General features: G+C 37.2%; 1 protein-coding gene across 2 annotated transcripts in view; it reads left to right on the forward strand.

Moving 5' to 3' along the window:
• The window catches only part of pde8b (phosphodiesterase 8B), a 55,036-nt gene that overhangs the window by 25,287 nt on the left and 4,878 nt on the right, over positions 1-24,871 (forward strand). For both annotated transcript variants that reach the window (XM_041969961.1, XM_041969960.1), the window contains exons 3-21: positions 3,122-3,312; positions 5,308-5,367; positions 5,912-5,969; positions 6,282-6,370; positions 6,509-6,587; positions 7,287-7,427; positions 7,618-7,706; positions 7,796-7,850; positions 11,514-11,565; positions 11,959-12,036; positions 12,647-12,723; positions 14,831-14,995; positions 16,548-16,593; positions 17,120-17,249; positions 17,830-18,028; positions 19,549-19,766; positions 20,702-20,840; positions 21,868-22,035; positions 22,237-22,366. In XM_041969961.1, coding sequence (XP_041825895.1) covers positions 3,122-3,312; positions 5,308-5,367; positions 5,912-5,969; positions 6,282-6,370; positions 6,509-6,587; positions 7,287-7,427; positions 7,618-7,706; positions 7,796-7,850; positions 11,514-11,565; positions 11,959-12,036; positions 12,647-12,723; positions 14,831-14,995; positions 16,548-16,593; positions 17,120-17,249; positions 17,830-18,028; positions 19,549-19,766; positions 20,702-20,840; positions 21,868-22,035; positions 22,237-22,366 — 2,164 coding nt within the window. The remainder of the gene's footprint in view (positions 1-3,121; positions 3,313-5,307; positions 5,368-5,911; positions 5,970-6,281; positions 6,371-6,508; positions 6,588-7,286; positions 7,428-7,617; positions 7,707-7,795; positions 7,851-11,513; positions 11,566-11,958; positions 12,037-12,646; positions 12,724-14,830; positions 14,996-16,547; positions 16,594-17,119; positions 17,250-17,829; positions 18,029-19,548; positions 19,767-20,701; positions 20,841-21,867; positions 22,036-22,236; positions 22,367-24,871) is intronic.

The following is a 24,871-nucleotide window of genomic DNA, read 5'->3' on the forward strand; positions in this document are numbered from 1 at the left end:
CATGCCCAATAAAACCCTGTAACTTGTCTCTAAACCCAGCACACTTTTACTGTAGTTGTACATGCAATATTCTACTGAATCCATGACCTAAACCGACCCTCTCCCATTTCCCTCGTTCCACAGAAATGGAGAGATGAAAACACAGATAAAATGCTCTGCAGGAGAAAGATATATTAGGAGTTTTGTTGACATTTACTTTTACTGCCTTTCAGCCCTGGAGAGTCTTAACCTCTCTAGATACCTCCCCTTTGTCTTATCTAAAAATTCCCCTGGGACACAGATGAGAGAGAGCAAAAAGCATCTCATATGTTCTCAAAACGTCCACTTACAGCATCCTTATAGTATAGTCATTTTGGCGTACCTAAAGCTGCTGCAGGATGTGAGCATGTATGCATATCAATAAAAACTTTGTAAGTGGAAAATAAGTATATATATATATATATATATATATTTATATGTATATATATATATATATTATTTTTGTTCCAAATTTCTTTGAGTAAAACTCTTTTAATGAAGCTTTTAAAAAAAATTAAAACTATTTTGAACTTGGCTTTATCCACTTTTTAAATTTCCGGTCAGGAAATACATTAAAAGAAATCACTTCAATGTGAGATTCCTGGTCCAGGTTATAACAGTTAGTAAAGAAGATAACTAAACCTAACCTTAGTTAGTTCCTTTAAAGAGATCGTAATATCCTAATTTATGTTATTAGAGTTCTAGTTAACTCTTTTATTTATTTATTTTATTTTATTTACTGTTTATTACTTTCCGAAGCTCCTTTGGTCACCAAGTGTTTCTGTCTGAAACACTTGATTTTTAGCTCATGTTTCTTTAAGATTATGTTGCATAACACTGAATCTGATCTAATGACAGGTTTGTTAGATAAATGCAGATTTGTTATTATTATTATTATTATTATTATTATTATTATTATTATTACTTGAGAATGGGGTATTTGTACCAACAGCAGATATGTTGTGGTGGAGTACAGCCTTTTGTTTATATGCATTTTTTTTTTTACCAGTGACCCAGAAGGGACAAAGCATAACTAAAGCAATACTTAACTGCACAATAGAGTGAAATGTGGAATATTAAATAGTAAATTTGAATCTGAGATAGAAATAAAATATAAATATTTTTAACAAAAGAAATTCATTATTAAACAATACTAATTCATCAATATAATTTTTATTTTGAGATTTTTACTGTGAATTTTTTAAAAATCTATAAATGCAAGAAAATAAAAATAATGCTCCCATACTCAAAGTTACCCCTTATTTGCTCAGACTTCTACACGGATAAAGTCCTCAGAGCCAGTTGGCCCAGTGACACCCATCTGTTTAAATCTTGATCAGATGGCATCTGACTTACATGTGCAAACAATCAGATTAACCTCTGAACTCTGAAACTGTGAGTCAGGCTGCAGCAGCAGTCAAGATTAAGCCATTGTGTCAACCGATCACGAACTTCACTGTTTTCTTACAAACAACAGTGCCAGTAAGTGACTGCGCTGCATGTGTAGCTCGATATGTTTAGAAACAGGAATGGATTTTAAAGGCGTTTTAGGCGGGTAACTGGAAAAACATTCATCGTTTTGTGTACCATTAACAGTGAAATGCATACAGAACAGTGTGTACCCACAGCAGATAGATGTGATGGAGGACAGCCATCTGTTTAAATGTACATCTGATGGGGTATTAAGACTAACGGCTTATCATAGGTGGCATATTTGGGTGGCAGGTCAGAGATGTGTGCGGTCTGTGCTGTCCCAGGGTCCACTGGACACTCTGTGTGTGGAATTTCACATGCTAGCACCATGGTTACACAAAGCAGTGCCATGGTTACACAAGGCAGCGCAGGATCAAAGACTGTGGACCTTTCACAGCCACTCACAAATACGATTCCATATTCCTCGTCCTCTTTTTACATCTTTCTTCTGTTTTCATCTCAGTTTTTGACTTTACTGTCTCCAGCTGTTGAAGGGCAGCATATCACATGAAAACTACTCTCCCCCTGAGTTTTTACAACAGTGCAGGAAGTGTGAGGGGTTATGATTTTAATTCTCCTCAACCTTTTTACCCACTCACTCATTATTTTTTCCCTCCTTGCAACTCGCTCTGTCACTCTATCCTTTGTTGTCCTTAGAGCGAGTCAGGAGGTGATGCTGCTGCGAGGCAGAACTGAGTTCTGTTGGTTCTGGCTGCAGCCCAGCTGCCTGTGTGTGCACAATAGCGTGTGTGTGTCCTCGCTGTAAGTGTCTCTTACAGTGTTGCATTTGCTTTACCTCTGTACCAAAGGTGGCTGGTGTGTTAGTGGTCAAAACAAAGTGTGTGATCAAAAACAATAGCTTGTGCTCTGCAGGTTTCATGTCTGATAGTGTAAAAAACAGATGTTATTTGTGATTCTCTGGTTAGTTTCATCCGAGGAAGAAATAGTGTAAAAAAAAAAAAAAAAAAAAAGAAGAAATAGTGTAGGAGAAAGCATGAGGTTTACTTGCTGATGGTTTTTATTTATTTTTCTCCAGTCTATTTTAAATTCTCTCTTTTCAGTCATGAATGTGGATAGAGTGGCCTGCAAGCTCTGAGCAAAAGGCAGAGATGCACTCTGCACAGCTTGAGCTTATCACAGAAAAAAACAAGCTGACAGATGAGCACACAATTAAGGAAAGTTTAATTCTCCTGAGATGTGTGCATTTGTGTGTGTTTTGGGACTGTAAGAGTAAACATGCTTTGATAGCTGAAAATGGATAAAAAAAAACTTCCCACAGAACGAAGCGGCAAGACAGATTGAAAAACAGGACTATTGGTCTGACACATAATGTTAATGGATTCATTATAAAAGCAGAGACACTTTTATTGCAAAATACTTTTCTTCTATTGGGGCATCAAACTTGCAAATATGAAAGATGGGTAATTTGACCTTTTAATATGTATTGAAATGACATGTGAAATGTCCTTAAATTGGCCTTCTGAGATTCTAAAGTGATATTCCTGGTTATAACATAAAGCTAAAATCAACAGCTAATATTGCTGACTTGGATATGAGTCAGAATAATAGGACACAGAGCCAAAGGCCAATTGGTCCCCCTACTTACCCTGTTGTCCTTGTGTCTCCTCAGGTCCTGCTGGTGTTTGCAAAAGAAGACAGCCAGAGCGATGCTTTCTGGTGGGCCTGCGAACGCGCGGGGTTCAGATGTAACATCGCACGGACACCCGAATCTGCCGTCGAGTGTTTCCTAGACAAGCACCATGAGATAGTTGTCATTGATGGACGCCACTCGCGCTACTTTGAGCCTGAGGCCGTCTGCCGGTGAGACTTCACTCCGTCACTGCAGACTCACATTTGCAGAAGTGGGCTTTAAGAAACAGAGAAGAAGACATAACTGTTCTCATTATTGCACTGTAAATATGACACCTCTTCAGGAGTCCTCATAGTCACTTTCAAGTTGTTTTTGTTTGTTTTAAGCAGAAGACATATCATGTTAGTTTCTGAGTTTTGAAGGAGGATTTTATTAACTTTGTGTAGGGTTAAAATAATTGTTTATTCCTGTTTTTTTATCTTTATGTTCCTCAAACTCATTCTGCTGACCAAAATTGCCATGATCAGAAATAAATATATTCAGAAACATATAATTCAACAAATAAATTCTGCTTTAGAACAAGGTAAGAAATAACCACCACTTTACCATACAGCACATTTTGAAATAAACGTAATAAATAAATAAATGTAGAAATAAATGAACAGAGAAAGGAATACATAAATGGATAAAGATAAAATATGTAGAAAAACATAAATAAATATACAAATAAGTATATAAGAATCTGAGTATGTAATTGAATTACTAACAATATAAGTTTTTGTTTTTATATATTTATTCAGCCGTTGGTATGGTGTGATATTTTGTCTTCTCGGCTAAGAAAATGAATTGTGGTCAGCAATCTGGCCTCATGGATGGAACAATAGCATGTCATCCTCAATTTTCTGTGATGATACTGTGAGTAACCTAAAATCTAAAAAGTTTTTATTTAAAATCTACTAAATAGTTTGGTGAGTTTGGCTTGCAAAGCAGCAGTTGCATTATATACTGTACAACTTTGGAGCTCTGGAAGTGAAGGGCTTGTTGGTGCCACTTGCTGTTCACTGGAAGCACTGCAGATTTTAAGCTAATCAAACACACTGAGCATTGTGAAGTTTCAAGGGATTCTTAATTTGGCGTAGTAAAAAGAAGTTGTAGATAATTGATTGTCACAAGTTATAAGAGACTAAAGGAAAGTGCTGCAGTGAGCCTGAACTACAAAATGTGAGTTTGTTTGTTGACATGACAGCTGGATAGCGGCTCGGGGGAATGAAGCACAAGGGCTTTTTTGTCAATTTTTCCACAGCAAAAGCCCCTGGCCCCTTTTCAGACTCATTTTATTGTAGCATAACCTCATTTGCTCCTTGTTCTTTACCAGCTGTTAACTTCATACTGGTCTGTACGTCTGTCCCCATTACTTTCTGGCCTACACAAGGTTTTTAGGATTTATTTAGGGGATATTTTTAGGACAGTATTTTGCACCATTTCCCCGTCCTGCTGAATTCCACAAGGATATTTCGGATATGTTGGTTTTTTATGTCAGATCCTTTACTTGATTTAATGCAAAAATAATGACACTGATTAATGCAAAGAAGTGATAAAAAAAACTATATTCTTTGGCTTTTTGGCATATACCTCATTGTTTTTAGCTTGAACAAGTTTTTTGCCTCAGTTCTTGTTAGATGCAATGCTACCAACAAGCCAACGCTTTTAGCCAAAGCTAAATATTGTTGAGGGATTTATTGTAAGGGATCATCATTTTCCCAAGTGAAGGAACATATCCATTTGTCTCTGCTGTCCACAGATTACCATAGTTTGGCAGCTTCTCTGCATGTCCTTCACTCCTCTCCTCAATATATATTTTTTTCTTTCCCCCTTCCATCTGTATCCTCCATGAGGTTCTGTGCCATCATCTGTTCCCCCAGCTCCTCCTTTTATCCTCCACCACTGTCTGCTCGTTCCTTCTCCACCAACAGACCACTTTCCCGTACGTCCTGCCAGCAGTGTGGCTTTGTGGCTGAACCTCTAAAGCACATGTTGTGTTTGGTGTTTCTGTGTCAAGCACAAAAATGTTCTGCCCTCCTTTTGTGGCAATGACATCACCCCCATTCTGCCCACATGTTTATCCTGTACCTGAGTCCAAGCCACTTCTCCAAAGCTCAGTGTGCATGAATTGAACTCCTGTTGACACTTCTGCTGACTTTAATCTGCATTTGTTTTATTTGCAGGATGATTCGCGCCACCAAGCCCTCTGAAAACACAGTTATTCTAGCTGTCGTGCCCCAAAAGTAAGTCTGAATTGCACATTTTAATAAGCAGGGTCACACGGGTGAATATGAAATAAAAGTAAAAAAATTTGAATTAAGTTTGAATTCACTTGTAATCTTATCTAAAATTACATCTTTCAAAAAACACAGTTAAGCCAGAGTTTAAGAGTCAAAATCATTACTTATCCAAATAGCTCTGACAGAGAGCCCTTAATTGGAGAGATAAATTTTTAGAAATTCACATCTGTTTTTCCACTTTACCTGAATAATATTAAGCCATGTTAGATTAAAACACTTCCTGGAAATTTCCCACTTTTATAGTTCTGAGGTTTTCTTATTTATAGGCTATAAGCTAATATTTTTATATTTTCTGTATTAGCAACCGGCTTTATTTGCCCTCCATGTTGGGTACCACCACTCACTAAAAGTCTGTTGGAGAAAAAAAGTTTGAAGCCTTTTAAACTTTATATTTGTGCACATACTGTAGGTTTGGACCTCTAGAGTCATGTTTTTGAAAGACGATTGTGGTTGCAGATGGAAATAATTCTTTTTTGTCGTTGTGCAGACTGCCTGACCAGGAGGAGCCATCTGTTCTTCCTCTCCTCTGTGCTGGATTTAGCAGAGTACGTCCATCCACTTCCCTGCACTTGTGACTGTGTTTACAACAGATGTAGGCCTGACTGTCTTCTGATTTCACCTCTTTTTATAGGATTTCTTTTAAAAGGAATCTAAAGCAATTTCAACCTAAAAAAAAAAATGGAGGAAAAATGCCGTTTTCGAAACAAGCTCTTATTGTTTGTGATCTTTAAAGATTAGAAAATGACATTGTAGATTTCACAGCAAGTCGCAGTTGAGTGAATCCTGACTCATTCAGTTTTTCCCGCTCCTCTCTCTGCTTCTCCTTCAAACAACACTTAACCTTGTTCGGCCTCCAGAGGTTTGTGGAGAACAGCAGTGTGTCAGCGTGCTATAATGAGCTCATACAGATCGAACATGGAGAGGTGCGCTGCCAGTTCAAACTCAGGTACAGCAGAGAAAAAGGCACTTAATGCACCCAGTCTGCAGTCATGACTACATAAGAAGACACATACTGTATACAGCATGTTCTTGGTGGTGAAGTTGCTAATTCTTTATTCATTTTATTGACTTTGTTCACCTATAGGGCCTGTAACTCTGTCTTTACTGCTTTGGAGCACTGTCAGGAGGCTGTGGAGATCACCAGCGAGGACCACATAATACAGGTGGAGATGTAACACAGAAATGTATGTCCAATCTCAACAGAAGCTGTGTGATACCTACCAGAAAGTGGCCCTAAAAATATACTCAAAGATCAAATAAATAAAATAAAATAGAATAAAAGCAACAAGTTCTGCTTGTCTCAAAAAGTTATCTCCACATAACAACAACAGCATTGGGATGACACAGGAGAATAGGTTAGCCAAATTATTACAGTAAATGTCCTTAAAACAATTCATTTGTAGATAGAGAAATATTTATTATTTAAAATGGCAATTATTTAACCGTTATGGCTTAAAAGAGTGTGTGCGAGGGTGATTGAAGACAGCAACCTTATTATCATCAGGTAACTGTTTCCTAACACAGACACAGTGTGGAGCAGTAACACAGTAATAACAACCTGTAGCAAATTCAGTTGATTTTAAATAAATAACTTGTACAAGATATAATAGTAAAGATATGAATATGTTTTGTTTAGTAAGAAATAAACAGTTCTGCCTGATGAAGATGAAGTTTTGGGCTCGCCATTTAGTCGGTCAGAAAAAGGAACCTACCCCTGGTCTATACTCTGGAGTAGTTCACTTTTAATTAGTGTTATAAGGAAAACAAATGGCAGTATTTATCCAATAGATGGTAAAATAGTATTGATAAAATGTTATTGTTGATATAACCATTAACTCACAACCTTTCTGAATGTGTTTCAGTATGTTAACCCAGCATTTGAGAGGATGATGGGTTACCACAAAGGGGAGTTAATCGGGAAGGAATTGACTGAACTTCCCAAAAGTGACAAGAACAGAGCTGACCTGCTGGATACAATCAACACTTGCATCAAAAAAGGAAAGGTGAGTTTTCCTTCCACCCATCCATCCATCCATCCATCCATCCATCCATCCATCCATCCATCCATCCATCCATCCATCCATCCACCCATCCATCCATCCATCCATCCATCCATCCATCCATCCATCCATCCATCCATCCACTCTGTGAAAGCCATGTCTCACACCCTGACTGCTCTGTTGTGTCCTGAAGGAATGGCAGGGCATTTACTACGCCAGGAAGAAGTCAGGTGACAGCATACAACAACACGTGAAGATAATGCCCGTCACTGGTCAAGGAGGGTAAGCAAAGTTTTAACAGTCCAAACTGGTCATTGTCCATTTCTAAGAAATCAATTATTCCTGACAGATTCCTATGTTTCTCCCTGCAGGAAAATCAGACATTTTGTAGCCATCAAGAGACCTCATATGGACAATAATAACCAGGTGAGTGTCTTACAAATAAGTTTCCATTCTGTTATCTTTTTTTTTATATATATATATATATATTTTAGTACTGCAGTATATTTCAAGACCCTTGCAGCCCTTAAGCGTAACACCTGCAAAGCTGGTTCTAACAGCAACAATGATCCTAATGAATCTTGAAACGACTGAAGAAACAGAACTAATTTGCCAGAAAGTGGTACCAGATCTGCTAGAAATGCTGATGTTTAAATTAATTTGCAAGTTAAATGACTAAAAAACTTAAACGGGGAAAACAATGAGAGAAATTATTTAGATATTAATACTTAATTGACTTCTCTGTCAATAAATTTAATCTATCAGCAGTGCTAATGCTGCAGCTTGCACCAATAAAGCCTGCAAATAAATGAACTGAGACCAAGCTGGATGCAAACTCTACTGCCAGTTAGCTTTACATAAATACCTCAAACAAACTGTAGACAAAAGTGTCAGGTTTAAATGTCTCAAAAGGGAATAGCTTCACAGGCTTTCAGCATTGTTGAACACTGTGCATAGTTACCATGAAGCAAGTGTGTCGCTGCACTCAGCCAAGTTCCAGGCCAATAATGTCATACTATGCTAAGCTACAGCTAAGCACCAGGATTCCCCACTAAGGCCTAGAAAGGCTGGAAGCCAGGCGCCAGGGCTATTTATGCTTCAAACGAAGCTGCAGGGCCTAATTTTAGCTCACTGCTCTCTTTCATCATGTGTAAATAATGTGAGTTGGCATCTACCTGCTAAAGCCAAATGGCACTCATTCCTGCTTGTTGGGATTGAGTATCCTTTGACATGGCAGCGCCTCATCGTCAAAATCAAAGAAGTCTTATCCCACAACCTGAATTCTGCGTTGTCAGTCTGAACAGCATTAGTGTGCTCTTTTAGAATTTATTTTCAGAAGAAAATGTGCAATTTAACTGCAAATTAGGGACAAAAGTTTAGCGCTGGATGCTTGTATTAAATCATGATGTGTATAGCATTTTACAAAGAAACCGCCCATTGGACAATCCAGGACCAAAGAGATCCTTTCAGCATACCGCTGGGCTGAAACTCTAGTTTCACTTAACATATTTTCCTTTAAGCACTTAAACTACATATAACCCCTCATCTTTTCCCACTTAGATGTCTGGCTGTACACCACAGTTTCCATTTCACTGTATTGTTACCAGTATTTTATCCAAACACTATAGACGTGCACCAGGTTTGGGCTCAGCTTTGTTTGTCTTTTTCTCTTAATTAACAGCCATCCAGATCTCAACTGTTTCCCATCTTTAGTTTATTCAAAAGATGTTTGGGGTTTTTAGATGTCTGCTTGTGCTTTTGCTGCCCAAGAAGCCCATTAAGGTTCAGTCAGCGGAATGTGGCACTAAATGTCATCTGAAGTGTTTATACTTCTGTTTCAGTCCTATTTACTCAGTATGGTTTGCATAGGACACCTGAATTTAAGAGACATTTACAAATTTCACTTAAAATGTATTTAGTAGATTTTAAGTGAAATTTACAAAGGGAGCCCGTAAAACACAGAAAGGCAGTAATAGTGTGAGGAAAAATACAGATTCTAAAAATAAAAATAAATTTAAGTTTAACTAATATTTTCAGAATCCCTTTCATCAATCCGTATCAGATTTTCAAAATGTTGTTTGCAAAAAGGGAATGATATATAGTATGTTAAATGTAAACACCATTACATAAATATGAATACTCTGCTGTCAGCAGGATGCAGAGGTACAGTGAGTCACTGGGTGAGGTAAATCTTGTGTAATAAGATTAGAGGAACTACAGATTCATAACTACATAACCTTGGTGTAATTAACAGGCTGTACTGTACAAACTGTCCTCCACAAGGATATGCACCACAAGTTAAAAGTTCACAATGGGTAGAAATATTGCACACATCTTCAAAGACTTCAGAACTGACTAAAGTAAATAGTTAGATAATGTGAAGGTTTGTCATGTCATGTTGCAGGCTGGGGAAAGAGCCCCATCTTGTAAGGAATGCTCCACCGTGACCTCTGTTTACAGCCATAGTTGCTGCACTGTTTGATTTTGTTTTGTTTGGCTAAAACTACTTAAAATGTAGCAGAGAATGGGAGGGATGGAGGAGGAAAAAATAGCAATGACTGGTAGAAACTGAAATGCACCTGCTAATAAACAAGCCTGCATTGTGCTAAAATCTGATCCCCCACTGATCCTGCTGGGATATTATTTTTGAGGGTAATCCTACAGTCTTGGCTCAGAAACACAATCCTGAAGTCAGAATTCAGAATACAATATGGCATCCAAACAAACCAACACTTCAACTTTATAGGCTTTCATCATTTTAAATAGTTTTAAAATTGCTGATTAAATGCATTTATTTGTTTAATCTGGTATCAACACTGAAACAATGCTACAAATAATAATAATGATGTGCATTAGAATATATTAAATCAAATCAAATTTTATTTTTATAGCACCTTTCATGCACATGGCAACACAAAGTGCTGTACACAATAAAAACAAATCATGCATATTCAAAACACGTTCTAAAAGCCTTCACATCAAAATTATAACAAAAAATAAAAATTAAGAAAAAAATTGTACTCATAATTGTAAACACACACAGTCACACACAAACTCACACACATATAAACCAAGCTTCATGCACACTCGCCCCTCCCACCCATACCCTATTTTGTACAAAGATGAACTCCCATCGCTAATAACGCTCTCTGAACTTAAAATAAATATAAAAGTAGTAATAAAATGTAAACATCTGGCTCGATATCTTGGGGATCCAGTCACACCGGAAGCCAGCCCATCCATGACCACAGAGGGCGCCACCACAGGAACCACCCAGGCCAGGGCAGGCTGGAATCCACAGCCACAGAGCTGCAGTGCAGGACCCCCAGCCACCCAGACAAGGGCAGTTACCATGGCAACAACCCCACAGGCAGAGCAGGCAGAGCTACCGGTGTGAAGGATCCCCAGGAGGAAAACACTGGAATTAAACAGTAAAAACAAGAATAAATAAACCTAAACACAAAAAGAACTTATAAGAGTAACATGATAAAAATGCAAATAAAGAAGTTCAGAAAAAATATAAAATAAAATAAGATGGAAGAAAAAAAAAGATTTACAGGTAACTTAACCACAACATAGCAAGTGTCAAAAGCTGAATCTGCTGTTAGCTTTTTGCTATTCCTCCTGCACTGTGCTAATTCACAGCTAATATGCTACTTAGGTATTTTGCAGTTTTTGGTAATCAAAATTAAATCACTCTTTTATTATAATAGATATTAAACTGAATTGTTTTTACTCCAATATTTTTACCTCAGAGTAGCACAGAGAAAATGTCAAACTTGTCCTGAAATGCTACAAGAAATGATATACAAGACTCACACTGCAGGCTATACAAGTATAATTTATTAAATAATTGAAGCTCCATTTACACTTTCACAGTATATTTTGTTAGGCATATGTATTTCTATGGCAACAGTACATTGGGCTAAGATAAAGAAGATATCTGCAAGGTACAGGGAATATGACATTGCTTGTCTTTAATCAAGAGAAGTAAATTTGCCAGCATGTGTTTTTAAGAAGCAGAAAATTAGGCTGATTGTATCACAAACCAGCTGCAACTAGAATTATCTCCTGTTCTCCATGTGCCAGGTCCACAAGTTGAACAAGGAAGAGAGGTGCAGCGGGGAACATTCTCAGTCAGGTAACTGACCACAAAACATCTCTTCACTGCAGCCATGTGCCTTGTTTTTAAGAAAACATTAGGCCTAGTCAAAATATGACATTTGAGCCAAAGAATTAAGCTTTAGAGTAAAAGATTTTTAAAAAGAGGGGAAAAAAGATGTTTAAATATAACCTAATTTTAGTTTTTAATGTTGATAGGGTTTATGTTTTTATTGGAAAAAAGGCATTAAAATTTATTTTAACCACTGTTTGTTACAAGAGCATAAGTTCAGAATATTTACTCAAACATCTGTGGGTATTTATTTTTCTTTAGAAGCAAACATTACTTAATGAAACAAAGCAGCAAATACATTTTCATCAGTACAAAAATCCCAGTTAGTCTAAATAATGTGCATTTGATGTCCCTGTACAGAGTGCCATTCTCTACGTCACAGGGACAGGAGGAAAGATTCAATGGACGCCAGATCACTTAGTTCCCGTGGTAGTGATGGTAAGGCTCTTTGAAATGTTTTTTTCTTTTGTTTTGTTTGTTTGGTTTTATCATCAATAGACCTCCAGTTTGTGTCATTGTGTTGAGAATAAAAGCAGAAAACAACGGCGAGACGGACTGGGATCCATGCAATGGGTTTAAAATGCAGACAGGGACATAAAATAAGAATGGGGGGATGATTGGAGATGGCAGAGAGTGAGTCAGACTGTGTTATGATAGGTACTTGAACTAAAGAGATCCTAAAGGGAGATGCTGTGGGACGCAGCTGCTGCTATTTTTAGGTATCTTAGCCAAATGCAGCTTTTCCTCTGCTTTGCCTGCTTCTGTCTTTTTTCAATCAAAACTCTTAATTTCATTCATCCTCCGTTATTCTTGTGTTAACACTGTCCAAGCATTTAGATTTTTTTTTAATTTTCCCTCTATTTATCCCACACTTTTAACATATTTTCTTAAAATCCCTTTTATTTAGAGGCACTAAAATTGTTCTCTTCTTCTTTAAGCCTGCAGTATTAATGATGTTAATTAACAGACAACAAGGACTGAAAATGTTTTAGTTTTGAAATGACCCAAGTTTTTATAGTACATATAATCATTATTTTCCTAATTGCAGCTCCAAGTTTACAGAATCGAAGACATTCCTCTGTTGCTAGGATCCATTCAATGACCATCGAAGCTCCCATCACGAAGGTATGCTATGTTTTTTTCCTAAATCTAATTCAGTAAGCAGGAACATTAAATTCCTTATCTCTAAAAAAACACTTTTCATGTAATTTACGTGGAACAGTTTAAGTTATTCTGGGTTATAACACATGTTTTTGTCTTTTGTTCTCCATAATGTTTATTTCATTCTGTGGAAAAGCTTCACTAACAGTGATTAGAATCAATAAATCAACTTTATATCCATTATCTTTACTTTTGAGTCTTTTTAAGCATTGTTAGTACAAGCCTGTATTTGTAGAGCTTCGGCTATGTTTTCATTACAAAACCTCAAAACATCTAAAAACATACAACATGAGGTTGAGGTGATGGTGCAGCTTAAACTGAGGACTTTCACACATCACTCTGAGGTTCCTGTTCCATATTTGATCATTATTCGTTGACATACTTTCCTTATTTTGCAGCTGTTGTTCAGATCAGATTCAAAGTTTTCAGCTTTAGATTTTGGATTTGGCAACCTGACTTCACCTTTATATTAGATAAATTTTTGGTGGTGCCAGCACATGCACACAGATTGCTTACTGTCCTTTTTTCACAAGACCAATTAAGTAAAATCACTGTCCAAAGAAATACGTTAGATTTATTATATTAACAATAGTTTATTTAGGAATATACCAGTTAAAAGGTTAAAAACATGTACTCTGTACAGGTATTGTATTTTATATTCCATGTCAAACCTGAGCTTTGGAGCCAAATTACATTACAAAGTTTTCTCAAAAATGTCTGTAACCATAAAAACCCCACATGCCAGAAAAGATTTCTACATGGAACGGTAAACGTTGTGCTAGAAATTGTTCAATAAGACATAACACAACAGGTTTTAAACATGAGAGAACCGTCTTCAGAAGTGATGCAAGACTTTCACAGAACAATATCAAACTGAATTTGAGACTTAATTCTGTCCTAAACATTTTAAAACACATTTTTTCCTCATGTGTGTGATCAACTTGCAGAACTGTATCAATGATCATTTCTACACCTGCAGTCATCAGGTTATATAACAAAACAAAACATGTCATACGCCACTTTTGTCAGTGGCCCAACTCAAATGATGACCTTCAACATGTTTCATGCTTGTGTGTGATCTTCAAATATCCACATTTCTTTTCACGCTGCACGTCATGCTGAGGAGGTCAGAAACATACCTACGAATCAATACTTTCCATATTTAAATGTAAAACTTGCTCGCTGTGCAGTTTTTGGGCTCCATTTATCAGGAAAATACATGAAACACATTAACTTCCCTTTCCTGGTGTTTGATCCCGTTATTAAGCCTTCACTTTTCTGCACAAACCAGTTTTCACTTGGTTTAAGAAACTGGTCCTTTCTGTTGATATAAAACACAAGACTTTAGTCCATTAGTATCTAGTGGTGTATTTTCTGAAGTGATCTTAAAAAAATCTTTTTTCAATAAATAAAAACTTTAGTGTAAGAGATTAATTCACTGAGACAATTATTAATGAAAATCTCTGATGTAGCATGTTATAAAACACTAAATCACAATTCAAAGTCAGCTTTATTCAAACCACACTGTAGTAAGATGACACTGAATATTGGGTTTGATTTGGTTCTGATAGATTTGAAACAAGAAACATCATTTGTTTCCAGCATGGATAATATTATTTTATTAATACATTTTGACTGTTGTTCAACTTAAGGAGGGATTTTCACACATTTTAAAAGCAGTGAAAGTGTTTAGAGTTAAGTTCTATTTATGGCATTGTGATTTGTGACTTGAAGGTCTAAGGGAGCAGATGCATCAGCAGTTTTAGCTCCAGTCTAGCTGTGGTCTGGATAATAGTGCGGTACAGTATACAGTTTGTCACATTGTCTCATTTTGCCTCCTGCTGCAGATCCTGTGACGTTGTTGTACGTTTAAAAGTAGCTTTTTTTTTTTCTGTTTTTCTGTTTTGCTCTGGACAAGATTTCCACAGCATCACATGCCCATATCCAAGACACATCCACAAAGAGTCACTCTGTTACGACTTGTAGTGCAGAGGGCTAGTTGCGCATTGATTTTTTAAATGCAGTATTTGTTAAGAAGTGTAACGGGGGTTTTTCTCCTCTGAATCTGCAGGTAATAAATATCATCAATGCAGCCCAGGAAAGCAGTCCAGTAACGGTAGCCGAGGCTCTGGATCGTGTGTTGGAGATCTTGAGGACCACTGAGCTTTACTCCCCTCAGCTTGCCTCAAAAGAAGATGACCCCCATACCAATGACCTGGTTGGGGGCCTGATGAGTGTAAGAAGCAGTTAGTTCACTTTCTTTTAGCTTTAAAGTTCCATCTCAAGAAGAGATGATTTGAAGTATTTATAGAGAAAGAAAAAATGGTCTTTACTTGCACACATTTCTGCTTCACTAATGCACTTTTGGTGCAAATCAAATCAAATAAATTTTCATTTTTAACCAGTGCTAAACTAAGAAGTAAGTCACTGCACCTCTGTGTTCATTTTGATAGTTTTCATTTCAATCAGCTGGCTTCTTCACATACACACCTTTTAATAAAGACTGGTAATATTGCTATTCTTGCCTATGTATAATATAAAAAAACTACCAACAAATAATCTGGCAAACAGGTAAAGTACTGTGGAAAATGTTCATCCACTCCTTATTTTTTATATTTTGCTTCTAAGCAGCTCAACATTTAAAGTGATTTAGATCAATAGTTCTCCAGCTTTCTGAAGGTCTTTGACAGTTTTGCTTTGGACATCTGCAGCTTTTTCAGTTACTTTCAGTCCAGTACTCGTAACATTTTTAGATTAATGTGTTTTTGTTTGTTAGTTATGCCTCTTAACACTGACCTGTGAATCATTCAAGTACAACAGAGAACTTAGCAAAGAACCGATTTTTTATTTGCACTTTGATACTAGCAGCCTGTCACATCATTCGTTTCTATTCTTTTAGTTGCATCTGTGAAAGACGTCAAAGACAAAACAGTTTGGCAGACAGCAAAAAGGTGATTGTTTGCTGAAAATGTGGCGTATCAGTACGGTGTGCAGAGTGTCCTTAAAATATGATGTAACTGGAGGACAAAATAAGAAGTGTCAAGACTAAAACAAAACATCTGCAGCAGATGAACAGAATCTGAAAGGGATGTCCTTAAAAATAGAGACAAAGCAGGTAGTCAAAGCCTGAGAAATGCATTGAAACCTTCAGTTGATCTACTGTTGGCCAAAACCTCATCAGAAATGATCTCCATGGAAGGGTGGTTGTTAAAACAGACAGAAAAGGCTGAGGTATGCCACATGATGCAAGAAGTGGGTGGAAAATCAGTGACAACAGGTCTGATGGAGGGATGAATTTCCTCAGAAGCAGTTTATCTAAGAGTGTTTAGGTTGTGTTAAAGATGAAGCTCAAACATTTTTATTTAATTTTAATATTTTTTTTTTCCTTAGATGCTTTATTTCCATTTATGTTTACACATTTCAGTTTATCGGTGAACCAATTTCCGTTTTTTCTGATAATAAAAGATGTTTTTCTGATAGTAAAGAAATGAGGACTGGTTTAAAACTTTTCACAGTACTGTATTGTATGTCTATCAGCAGCTTGAGTACAGTCTGTCCTCTGTACTACGGATTCAGGATAAAGTTCATATTTAGAGCTGAAAATTGCCCTCAACAAATTAACCATTTACACCAGTTGGAGTACAATGCTGAAAACATCTTTGCCCAGCTGACAGAGGTTTAGCACAACATGAAATTCAGCCTATTTATTATTGTTTTGTGTCTTCATGGGACATTTTAATTGTCAGAAAAATATAGACAATGCAATATTTTCTTCCTTTTTCTTCCAGGACGGGCTGCGGAGACTCTCTGGGAATGAATATGTTTTCTGCAAAAGTACGTTTCAGTGCTTCACCATGTTGACTGCTAAAGCAAAGTATAAAACAGTTTTATAACTCAAAGTTTTTGAGTTGTTAGACTTCACAAGACAACTGACACAAGAATGAATAAATATGGAGTTAGAGGGTTAAGCTGTGACAGTATGCTCTTACTTTCACATCTCATCTCTTTTTCCATCTCAGTTTATTATGCAACCCTGTTTTTGCAATTAAAGTCATGTGAGTACTCAATTAAAAGAAGATCTAAATCAGAGTCCCTTTTTCTGAGAATTTGTCCTTAGCATCTGTAAGCCAGAACTGTAGATCCATCAGCTCTCGCTGTCCTTTAAACAATCTTATCACACACCTTCTTTCCACCACAGACACTTAAACAGCATGTTGGCACTTGTATAGATGTTACATAGCCAAGAGTGGTGCAGGCTCTTTATTATCTGTCAAACCCCACATGTACTTTGTTTGCACTTTTTATGGTTAAATTACTTTAAAAGATATGTCTGTGTGCCATGCTTCTGTCTGTCTGCCAGACATGAGCCAGGGTCAGCTGGCCATCCCAGTCACTTTGAATGATGTCCCTCCATCCATCGCTGAGATGCTGAATGATGAGGAGTGCTGGGAGTTCAACATCCTGGAGCTGGAGGCAGCTACACACAAAAGGTACCAAAACAGTTCCAGATTAGTTTATTAAATGGTCTTGATTAAGTTTTCATTTCACCTATTCTGCAGCCTTTAAATAAAGATTTATTTTCCATCTTTCTCTCATTGAAAATGAGTAAATGCATTCAAAGAGCACTTTAGATTTTTTTGGGAAGGAGATTAATGTGATTTCCACATCTTTTCATAACATAAAAAACATCCAATTAGCTCAGTTTAGCTAAGAGGTCACCAGGCAACAGGGACAGCAAGGCTACAGGACTTCCCTAAGGCCTAATATAAACTAGCTAAACTATAACTATGGCAAATTCATTTAAGAGTATTCCCACTCACAGAAGTTCCGTTTCCTAAAACTACATCAACCTTTTAATCAGAATACAGAAGATGAACCACAAACAGGATAAGTTCCAGACCAGTAATCATCATATAAGTGGAAAAATTACTTGAAGATAAAACTAAAAGAAGAATAGATGAAAAAATCCACCATGATGAGGCTAAAACACCAACCGGAAAAAGCTATAAAAGTTTTAACTTTCTTTTCCTGGTCAATGAATCACTTGTTTCTTTGTATGCTCCTTTGCAGACCGCTGACTTACCTCGGGCTGAAGATTTTCACGAGTTTTGGAGTGTGTGACTTCCTAAACTGCTCAGAGGCCACCCTACGCTCCTGGCTGCAGCTTATTGAGGCCAGCTACCACTCTTCCAACTCTTACCACAACTCCACACATGCTGCAGACGTGCTGCATGCCACAGCCTACTTCCTGCGCAAAGAGAGGGTCAAGGTTAGAGGAAAAAACGCATATCTGGCATTTGTGCATCAAAGCATGGGCAGGGCTTTTCAAGTAACCCTGCCAGGGTCAATCAAACCAAGACCTGTGATCAGGTGAAGCTACGCTGCATAAAATCTTCTTGAATAAACCTCTACTGCTTCTGTGGTCAACTGGATGACCCTTCACTGAGTGGCCCTTTTGTTGGCCTGCATGTTGAAAGTCCTGCAGGGAACAGTAAATTCTGAGAAAATTATGTTCTAGGAAGCCAGTGAGATCAGCACTGGGTCTGGCCTTGGCGTCACTGTGGCACTAGTTTCTGGGAATTGTGGTTGTTCCCCAGCTGCACTTTCAGTTTCCAGCTTTGCTGGTTTCTGGCTGACCAGAAGAAATAGATCCTGGCAGCTGAGGTTCGCTCTTCTCTAAAGAAATCAATTTTCTTCCTCAATGAGTATGAATAACACAACATAGTAGTAACATAATCAGAAACTAAAAAGTATGTATACATACAAAGTGAATTTTATTTAATCCGTCCAGTTAATGACATTTCCTGTGTTTTTTGTTTTGTTTGGGTTTTTTTTGTCTAAATGTTTTTTGTGCTTTTTCTCTGAATGGAGTTCATGCAGAGAATGGAAGGAAGTTATTTATGTTTACATTGTAAAGTATTCAAGGCTGCATTTAGTGTTGTTGCACAATGAGACGTGTGCATGAACAATATGTTAAACTGGTAATAGCATCATATGATGCAACTCAGTCTAAGGAACAAAATTTAAATGGTAACAGAAATTTAAATATATACTGATTTGAGTCCTTCAAGACCGTTTTATTTTTTCTTTCTTTCATTTTTGTGTTACAGGACACAACGATTATCACATCTAAGGGGTAAATAAAGTTCACATTCAGAGATTGCAGAGAATGACTGGATATTGCACATTATAAACTATTTAGTTTGGGCTAGGCATTAAAAACGTAGTGGTTAAATTTAGGAAAACATAATGGCAAGCTTTAAATCACAGGTTGTAATAATGGATCCTGCATTTTAATCACATAAACTGATGGACACACAAATCACACATCCTGCAGAGATGTATTATTTTTATGTAAGAGGGCACGAAAAATAAACTTATTTGTTCTCCATTTCACATTCTGCTGCATAAAATCAGACTGGATTATGTTGAAATATTTCCCACTACCATTTCAAAGTGTATCAAATCAGACCAAATAAAAATTATATTTGTGCATTTTTTGCTTGTTAATTACATTTAATTTCATTACATCTATTAAACAGTCACATCTGCGAACCTGCTTCATTATATTCCTATGAAAGGCAGGTTTTCTTGCCAGCTTTCTCTTTAAAAAGCAGCAGAAGATTGCTTCCACAAGTGACACACTGCTTAAGACCAACAAAGTTAAGCAGAAATGAGCCTCAAACCAACACAAAAGACCCAAACAGCCTATGGCTAGTATCTGTAGGGTTGCAGCATGTGCAGTGCAGTCCAGTGCTGATGTCTGGTTTGTTTCTGCTTTCACTTCAGGGTAGTCTAGACCAGCTGGATGAGGTGGCGGCACTGATAGCAGCCACTGTGCACGATGTGGACCATCCAGGCAGAACCAACTCCTTCTTATGTAACGCAGGTAGTGAACTGGCCATCCTGTACAATGACACAGCCGTGCTGGAAAGCCACCATGCAGCCCTCGCCTTCCAGCTAACCATGCGTGACAGCAAGAGTAACATCTTTAGGAACATCGACAGGTCAGTATAACCATGTACAGAGGTTTGGGGGTTTGTCTGCAGTGGTTTCCAACCTTGTTTCCAACAGTGAGGCTGCTGTTTAAACTAATGAAACAAACTGAATGCAAAGAACAAGGATGAAAACCAATATTTTAGAAGCATTAGAAGCAGACGCAGTTTTATAGGACAGAAAAGTATTTGAGTTTTCACCAAGGATTTTTTTTTTTTTTTTGCTGCATCCACAAATGTCAAAACTATCATTTCCAAAGAAAAAAACATGCTAACAGTGGTGGCATGGCTCAGTGGGTAGAGTGGTCATCCTGCAGCCCAAGGGTTGCCGGTTTAATCCCTAGCTGGAGAGTTTATGTCGAGGTGTTCCTGAGCAAGACACCAAATTAAATATTTTGGGGTAGGTCTTAGTTACTACTGAATGTTTTACAGGATGCAAAAATTTACATCAGCTCACATGCTGTCCAGCCCGACTGACAACCAGCTGCAGTTTTTGGTTCATCTACAATTTAATGCCTAGTCTGACCATAATGCTGCTTCATTTAGAGATGAGCAGGAAGGAAACAGGGACCATGGCATGCTGGGATTTTTTTCTTTTGTTTTTATTTATTTTTCATTAATTGCGTTCAGAAGCTAAACACAGCAAATAAGCTAATCCTGTGCGAGAAAATTAGAAATCTCTCTAAATGCTTCTCTTTTTAAATGTTTCACATTGATTATACATGAATGTGATGCACAGCTGCAGCTATATAACCCCAATGGTATATTATAAATACCAATGATAAGGAGAAAAATCTGGGTATAATCTGTATCTTAATGAGAAATAATGTTTTGTTCGCCTCTTTTTCTGTTTCTGTCTTAAAATTTCTTCAAAAAGTTTATTAGTGATGTGAAGAAAATATGAGTGTTGCACATTTTCATCACACATTGTTACTCATTGCTGACAGGAATCAGTTCAGAACGCTGCGACAGGCCATCATCGACATGGTACTGGCTACAGAGATGACCAGACACTTTGAGCATGTCAGCAAGTTTGTGAACAGTATCAACAAGCCGATGGCTGCCATAGAGGAAACCAGCATAAGTGTGAGTCACAGTCTGCTTACTTTGTCTTATTTAAACATTTTTTTTAAAGTTTTTGTAAATTTAGTGATGCTGTGTTCCATTAAGTATTATTTATGAAAAAAAAGAAATTGAACTAAAGTGGTTTTACAATCTATGTATTATTTTAGATAATCTCACATGATATTTGATACTGAATCCTCTATATCATGTGAAAATGTGAGGTTGCATTCACATTTGTTTTGCATCTTCAGCTGATCCGTTGTTACGGTGGCCCTGAAGTGCAAATCCCAACAACAAAAAAGAAACCTCAATGTTTCATTAATCATTATTCTTTACTGACAAGTAACAACAGTTCTTGCTTGTAATTAGACATAAGCACAATCCTTTGCAATAGGCCAGTGTCCTGTCCTGTTTATGGTGTCTCATCAGTCCACTTAAACTAAGAACACTTGCAGATTTTCTTGAGCTGTTGAAGCTGACTTGTTGACTCAGCTGTTTAGTCAGAATATCAGAAAACTAAACTGGTCAAACTTGGACTAGTAAATATAAACAGTATAAACTCTTCAAAAGAGTTTTTGATTTGTGGAATCTTTATTGTTTTTATAAAAGTGCAACGCTTCCATGTTTGATCCGTCTAAATAGATTTTTAACTGGGACTGTTCTAAAATGCTTCTATATGCATAGAAAACAGTGAAAACTACCTTTTTTAAAAAACATTTTCACAAATATTATTAAGACTTTTTTAAATCACAGTGTTTAAAAAATAGTTTTTTACCTATTTGATGGATAAACTAGTTGACCAGTCCAACTCTTGTGGCTTTCCCAAACTAGTCTAGTGACTAAATTGTGTTACACTTTAGAAACAAGAAATTACTATAACTTCCTACAAAGGATTTAGTCTCTGTCTAGTCACAAGCAAGGTCTTTTTTTAAACTAAAGTTGGGGCTAAAGTAATTGTTTTCAAGATACTGTTATAAAATAACCAGACATTTACAGACACATAAAATATGAGCACAGATGCTCATTTCTTCCCTCATGTTTCCAACAGAGCGTGAACAGCGACTGTGATGGTCAGGCTAACATCAGGAACTCTCCAGAGAACCGCCTGCTGATTAAGAGGATGCTTATCAAGTGTGCAGATGTTGCAAACCCCTGCAGGCCACTGGAGCTCTGCATCGAGTGGGCTGGACGGATCTCTGAGGAATACTTTGCACAGGTGTGGGAAAGCTAAATTTAATACTGCATCACAGTTTAAAAACTTCCGCAGAACTGAGTTTGAGGGTAGCCTTTAGCATGTTTTTATCACTTTGATGGTTTCTCTGTGTGTGTCCTCACACCCTTCAGGTAGCTTATTAATCTAAAGTGATAATTTACCTCATTGATATTTCCATTGTTCACTCTGTGTTTTTACCTGCAGACGGATGAGGAAAAGCGACAAGGGTTGCCGGTGGTAATGCCAGTGTTTGACAGGAACACCTGCAGTGTGCCCAAATCTCAGATCTCCTTCATAGACTACTTCATCACTGATATGTTTGATGCCTGGGATGGTAAGAACTCTATTTTCTTATATTTTTCTAAGCTGTGTGTTTGTAGGCTGATGTATATATCAATGAAAATTAGGTCTGATTGTGCTGGGAAAAGGTCATCTTCATAGATTTAGGTCAACCACACAGCTTTCAAAGAACTAAAGTAGCCATTTTTCCAGAGAACGTTATTTGCTTGGTGCAGCTTCCTCACATGCTTTGACTCTGGTCATTTCCCTGAAGGCAATCTGATGTCTTTTCTGAAATCTACTTAGAAAGAATTTGTTCACATTCTCATCTGAGTGCATTTTCTGTCCATCTGTTGCATAACTGTTTCATTCACAAGTCTGCTCTTTTAGACTGCAGAGTTATGCTCTATGGTAAGCAAATTTGCTGTGAAACAGGCTGATACTTGTCAGCATACTTACTCCCAGTCCTCCCAAGTAGATGAAGTTTGCTCAGAATAGCTTAAATAGCTAATTTAGTGCAGCTAAATCTAATGATAAATGAATGATTGATCACTGAAGCAATAGCTTTCTCTGAAAATGCCAGGGTGATGTGTCAAAACTTTACGGGCTAATGATGTAATAGTTGTCAAAACACTTAACTCACTAAATCATTTATCAAAGACAAGAAATTTCTCCACCCTGAGCTTTCACAGCAAGGAGCAGAGAGGGTATTTCAGTGGAGGGATACTATTACTAACTAACCCTGTTATAAGTTATGTTTTAGCAGCATGTGGGGTAATCTCTTTTGCAACTACCATTGCTAATCATCAGCAAATATCAGCTGGAATTGTTAGTATAAAACACTGATTGACCATGAATGCACAGCTTTAACCCTGATGAGATGGAGTCTTTATCAAACTGCATTCATACAGCACATTCAAACACAAGAGTTTGATGCTCTGTGCCATTACAAATAGCAATATACACCACAGGTGAATAAATGAAAACAATTTAGAAAAATCTATAACAACACATGATGGATAAACAGGGTTGAAGATATAAAGCTCAGTTTGAATCAAATGCAAAAGAAGACATGGACACTCAAAAGTGACTTGAGGCTTTTTAAAGTAACAGCACTGCTTATATGATGCCATAAGCTACTCCAGAGATTAGGGGCAGCCACTGCGTAGGTGTGATCCGTCGCTTTTTCTGTACCTGGTTCTTGGAATGTCCAAGAGCACCTTACTGGATAACCCAAGTGATCTAGAAGCAAGAGTTCTGCTAGGAAGGCTGTCATTTTTTTAGGATAGATGAGGATTTTTCTTTGAATCACCACCTACAGTTCTAAAAGGAAATGGTCAGATATCCAATATGATCTCTATAGAACACCAGAGGAACAAGTCCTGACATGCAGGCTGGAGATTTACAGTTACTTTTCACAGACTGCAAGAAACCAATTTAATGCAAGTGTAGATTTAAGGACCAGTCAGCCTGGAGGTAGTAGCTGCTTGTTTTGGTGGGTACCAGCCACTACACTTGCATTAATACTTATATTAGCCCTCCATTCCCACTGAATTCCCCTCGAAGTACAAACTCCCCAAGAGGAAACTTGTTTACTCTCAGCACAGTTCTGATGTCACGGAAAGATTCCAAATGCCAGTGGGACAGAGAGAAACTACAAGAGGGGAAGTTGGGAACATTGTGTCAGGAATGGGGGTTTATGATCGCGGCATTTGTGGTGGGACGAGCGGTGAAGCAGAACTTCATTTATACATAAACACTAAAACACAAATACAGCCGCTTTTAATTCACCAGGGTCGCTGTTAGTTCATGGCAGGGGTCAGCGCTGAAGCATGGGTCATTAGCAAGCTGGAAATTAGGATGTAAACAACTCTGAGCAGGTCGCACACTGGGAACGCGCTTCTGCAGAGCAAAAGCTTTGTGTGGGAGAAAGAACGGCGGGGAGACCTCTGACCCCCCGTGGCCCGTTAACACGAAGTGACCCTGCAGAGTGTACACAACAGCCACTGTGCATGAAATAACAAACAGAGAGCGATGGCAGGTGCAGTTTACATTTTAATTGAGGTGTTTTTATTGCTGGATTTCTGAACATAAAACGTCTTTCAATCTGCACTGCCTGCTGGGAAACCTGTTATCATTATCTAAGGAGGACTATCAAAGCTTTGTTAAAATAATTAAATCAATAAATTAAGTGAAATACATCAATGGCTCAATAAATAAATATGCCAATGAACAAAGTTTGAAATAAACAAAATTTTCTGCTTCAGTTTTGACTGCATTGATTTATTTTTACATTTAGTCTTTTAATTTTATCTTTTATTAATTTAATCATTCATACATACATTTATTTTCTTATTGTATTAGATAATCTATTATGATTTTGTATTTCATTCAAATTTTCCTTTTATAATTTTTATTAAACTATTTGGATAAGTGATTAGAAATGTCAGAGGGATACAGATATAAAATTTCATGTATGTAATGTAGTTTGAATAAGTGTGATCTGATTCTTTACAATAATAAGTAATAAATTAATCAATTATTAGCCACAGTGGATGAG

The sequence above is a fragment of the Melanotaenia boesemani genome, chromosome 19 (genome assembly GCF_017639745.1).
Source record: "Melanotaenia boesemani isolate fMelBoe1 chromosome 19, fMelBoe1.pri, whole genome shotgun sequence".
Classification (NCBI taxonomy): Eukaryota; Metazoa; Chordata; class Actinopteri; order Atheriniformes; family Melanotaeniidae; genus Melanotaenia; species Melanotaenia boesemani.